This window comes from Tetrao urogallus (assembly GCF_951394365.1).
Source record: "Tetrao urogallus genome assembly, chromosome: 16".
Lineage (NCBI taxonomy): Eukaryota > Metazoa > Chordata > Aves > Galliformes > Phasianidae > Tetrao > Tetrao urogallus.
In genome coordinates, this window is record NC_136829.1 from 11202492 (window position 1) to 11207144 (window position 4653).

General features: G+C 65.9%; 1 protein-coding gene across 1 annotated transcript; it reads left to right on the forward strand.

The window, feature by feature from the left end:
• Positions 1 to 370: 370 nt before the first annotated feature.
• Positions 371 to 3924, forward strand: CD40 (CD40 molecule; the record flags this gene model as incomplete). Its single annotated transcript, XM_079543434.1, has 9 exons — positions 371 to 418; positions 1537 to 1618; positions 1755 to 1880; positions 1970 to 2113; positions 2276 to 2375; positions 3077 to 3138; positions 3222 to 3320; positions 3489 to 3514; positions 3781 to 3924. 9 exons carry the CDS (start codon positions 371 to 373, stop codon positions 3922 to 3924), a joined length of 831 nt encoding a protein of 276 aa, XP_079399560.1.
• Positions 3925 to 4653: the final 729 nt, after the last annotated feature.

Here is a 4653-nt window from a genome sequence, read left to right on the forward strand (position 1 = left end):
GCCTGCGGCCGCACCTCCTTCACCCAGAAAGAAGCTGAAGGCGGCTGCATGCTGACATCCACCCGTAGCTCGGCCGTGTCGGGCCGGTCGCACCGTGCGGGGGGACGGCGGGAAGCGCCCCGGCCCCGCACAGCTCTCGGCTACGCTCCGCGGCCCGGGAAAGTCCCGGGGCGGCGGGGGCTGCCGGTGGGGACTTCGTCGCGGGAGTGCAAGCCCGGTGACTGCAGGATGGGCGGCCCCTGCGGCCCCTTCCTGGGCGGAAACGGGTCGAGCCGTTAATATCGGCTGCCCGGCCCCGCACGGCTCGGTTGGACTCGGGACGGGACGGGCGGCGCGGCTCGGATCGGACCGGATGGGCGCGGCTCGGGCCATGGGGCGGCTCGGGCTGCTGGGGCTCCTCTGCGCGCTGCTCCTGGGCGTAAGTGCGGCGTCCCGCGGGGCCGGGGAGCGGGGCCGGGCCGGAGCTGCGCCGCTGCGCTCTGTGTCGCGGGGCCCGCAGGGCGGCCGGGCTGCGGCAACGCTTTCCGGGTGAGAGCGCCCGGCGCCGTCGGGCCGCCGAGCTCCGGTCCCGGCGGGAGCGGCCCGGGGCCGTCATCCAGCGCGGTGCCGGGAAGGATGCGGGGAGCCCCTGGCTGGGTGCCCCGAGCACGGTTCCTGCTCCCGGGCGCAGAGCTTCGTCGTTCCTCGTTCTCGTGGTTGAGATTCCCCCGGCAAGGGCTCGGCGTTTCCTATCCTTCCTACTCCATATTGCCTCCCCTTGCCCCAAAATCCCCGTCGCCGTTGTTTGGGGCGCAGCCGTGAATTTGAGGAGCGGAGAGGGCAATGTGGGCAGTTCCCTGTCAGCAGGAGTCCCGGTCCGTGTCGAGGCAAGGCATGGGACAGGCATGGGGCTTGTTGTCCTTGCTGGAAGGGCTGTGGCAGCCTATGGCTGAGCCCTGTTGTGGGGTCTTGTGGGTTCGATGCAAGGCTGGGCTCTAGGGAGGGTGGCAGAGGCAGGGTGGGGTGTCTGAGCACCCTTTCGGTTCCCCTTCCTGCCTGAAGTCACAGACGCGTGATGGGGGGGGGGTCAGTTCCCTTGTACAGGGTCAGGCATCACAAGCCAGGCCTTGCAGTGCCCCTTCACACCACGACAGCCCACAGGACCGTGTCGGGGGTGACCAAGCGAGGAGACAGCAGCCTGTGTGGGTTTGATGTTCCTGCCCGGGGAAGGGGCTGGTGGCACGGTGGGCACTGCTCCCCCTGCCCAGCACTGCAGCGCTGGTGGCACTGGCAGAGGCCCAAGGTGAAGAGCAGTCACCACCCAGTAGGAAACCTGGGAAAGTACGGGGCCGCCCTACAGGAGCCACTGCCATCCCACTTCAAAGAGAGCGCTGGCAGTGCCAGGCAGTGCAGGCAGATCTGCTGCGGTCTGTGGTTAGCCCAGGCATGGGAAGTGTGGTGCAAGGAAAACCTCACCTTGGGGCACGGCTCGGAGGATGTGCGGCTGTGCAGGAGTGTGGGAGAGCAGCATCTCTTCATGGGTCTCATCTCTTCCAGTGCGGGCAGCCTGGTGATGCTGTGAATTGCTCTGACAAGCAGTATGAGCACAAGGGCAAATGCTGCAACCGATGCCAGCCAGGTACAGAAATACCTTCTCCTCCCTGGGCCGTGTAGCCATGGCTGCTGGGGCTGCGTTTGGCAATTGAGCAGCATGCCACAGTGGCCCCAGCAACTACTAGTGCTCTCTTATCCCTCCTCACCAACCATTCTTGCAGGAAAGAAGTTGGCCTCTGAATGCAACGACACAGAAAGCTCTGTCTGCACACCCTGTGACAACGGTCACTACCAGCAAAGCTGGACTAAAGAGAAGCACTGCATGCCCCATGACATCTGTGAGGAGAGTAAGTGTTCCATGTCCCCAGCGTGTGGGGCTGCAGGGGCTGCACTCCGCCCAGGCTCACCCTCACTGTGTCTCCACTCCCTCTGACAGACGCTGGCCTCATCGTGAAGAGACATGGAAATGCAACGCACAACACTGTGTGTCAGTGCCGGGCTGGCATGCACTGCTCTGATGCCAGCTGCCAGACCTGCGTGGAGAATGAGCCCTGCAAGCAGGGCTTTGGCTTTGTGGCAGGTGAGACCCAGCCGGTTCCTATCCCTGCAATGGGCTCCATGTGCTGGAGGCATCGACCTCAGGTGCTCCCAGGGATGGAGGCTTCCTCTGCATGGAGCTCTACCAGAGCTTTGTGAGGGCTGCACTGCTGCTGACCTTCGTGCAACCTCCACTCCCTTCCAGCCGTGGCTGAAGCCCGGATGATCTCACCGTGTGAGCCCTGTGAAGAAGGCACCTTCTCCAATGTATCTTCCAAAACTGAGCCGTGCCACTTCTGGACAAGGTCAGTGTCAGCTGCACCCTGTGCCCCATCCTTGTTCCTCTCTGCACATCCCCTGCTGCCACCTGCCCTGTGGCACTGGGACGAGGCACTGGGATGGCCCCTGTGGGGTACAGCACCAGACTGGTGCAGGGCAGGAGCGAGGGCAGAAGGGTGCAGTGAGACCCAGGTGGCTGAGCTGGTGGCAGGTGTTGTGGCATTCCTTCAGTGTGCATGGAATGCCAGACCTCAGGGGGTGGTGTCCAGACCCCAGCTCACTCCTGTCTGTAAAAAGCAGCTGAAGAGTTACTCATGTTCCTTGGTAGAAATGTGAGCATTACCTCTGAACTGCATTAGTCTCGCCTCAGCTGCCAGCCATTGGATTTCACTTTGCTCCTGTCTATGGCCAGATATTACCTCCCCACTGAGTCACTTGTGGCATGCCATCGAGCGATCTCTGAGCTGTTCTGCAGCTGCTGAAGTGTCCCAGCCCCAGTGTCCCCCTCCTGTGCCTCAACCCAAGGCACATGCCCACCTCTGGCAGTTTCAGCAGCTTCTGACAGGGCCCTGGCATCTCCATCCCCATCTCACCCCAGGAGCCCCACTGCTGTGCCCCGACCACGCACCCCCAGGGCCCAGGGGATGCTGACTGCACATGTTTGGCTCCCAGCCCAATGGCTGTGGGGCTCCCACTATGGTGACGCAGTCTCATTCTTTGCCTGCAGCTGTGAGGAAAAGGGGCTCGTGGTGAAGGTGAAAGGGACGAACACTTCAGATGTGATCTGTGGTAAGTGCTCCATACCCTGTCTGCTGCAGAGTTGATGCGGGCTGGAGCTCTGTGCAGCCCTCTGAGTCCCCATCCCTTGGCAGAGTCGAGCCGGCGCTCATCGCTGTCGGTGCTGATCCCCATCACAGCTGTGGTTGTCACCTGCCTGGTGGGCATCTGCATCTACTGCCTGGTGCACACAGGTGAGGAGCCAAGTAGGGAAGGCAGCGGCAGTTCTACCAGCAATGGGGAGGCCCTTCAGGGGGTGGCAATGTGGCACCCAGCCTCTCCAGCTCCGAGCTTGTTGGAGGGCTGGGGGCCAGGCAGGGCAGGACCTCCCCCAATGGTGGCCTTCTCTCCTTTCCCTGCAGACCTGAGGCGCCGTGGAACGAGGCAGGTGAGTTGTCTCCAGCTGTGGGTTGGGGTCCCTGCTGGCATGGTAGGGATGTGTGGGCTGCAGAGCAGGGGCTATCCTAGGGCTGCTCAGTGGGGACGGGGCCACCAGGAACCTACGCAGGGAACCTCTATGGGGTGAGGCCCCTGTTCTGCAGAAGGAGCAAGTACAGGAGGCTCCCGTGGAGAGATGTGGCTGTGGGCAGGGGCTGTGACCGCTGCTCCTGCCCCTGAGCCCGCTCCTGGCCCTGACCTCCTGCCCCCACACAGATTGAGACCGAGATGCCCAGAGAGCTGGAGACGCAGCAGCCGGAGGAGGTGGACTTCCCGGTGCAGGAGACCCTGCTGGGAGGGCAGCCCGTGGCGCAGGAGGACGGCAAGGAGAGCCGCATCGCAGAGCAGGAGCAGCTGTGAGAGTGCGGGAGCTGCCCCCGACAGGAGCAGCGGGCAGGGCCAGCTCTGACCCCCCTGCAGTCGGGGCGGGAGGTGAGCATCGGCCCCAGCGCGGCGATGCCACGGGGCACAGCCGCCCGCACGTGGGCAGCGCAGCCGGGCCGGGCACCCAGCGGAGTGCTGCGGAGGAGCCGGGCAGGGCCACAGGTGGGCAGAGCCCGTGGCGGGACCGAGGCGGAGCCCGACGGGATGCCACGCAGGAGCCGACCTGAAAAGCAGCTCTGCCCGGGGGACCCTCGGTGGCCCCACGCGCAGCCGCCACGGCGGGACCCGGCGGCTCGGTGTCAGGGCGTGACGGTGCCGGCCCGGCGGGGACGGGATGCGTGGAGGGAACAAACCAACCCAAAAATTCCAGTCCCCGACCCACGCGTGTCCGGAGCGCGGTTCTGCGCGAGGCGGTGCGCGGCCGTTTCGGCGCCAGCAGGGGGCGCTGCGGGGCCGCCGGCGGCGCGGAGCGGGCGGAGCGCTCCCGCACAGCCCCGCGCGGGGGGCGGAAGGGTCACGGCCGAGTGCGGCGCCCTGCGGCGGCCCCGTGTCCCGTAGCGAGCGGGAGGCGAAGGCTCTGCCGGGGGCGGCCCGGCTCGGCACCGCTCCCTTCGGCCGCCCCCGGCCCCGCCCGGCCCCGCGTCGTTCGTCTCCGCAGCGCTCTGCGCCGCATGCGGCCCCCACCGCCCGGCCCGAGCTGCGATG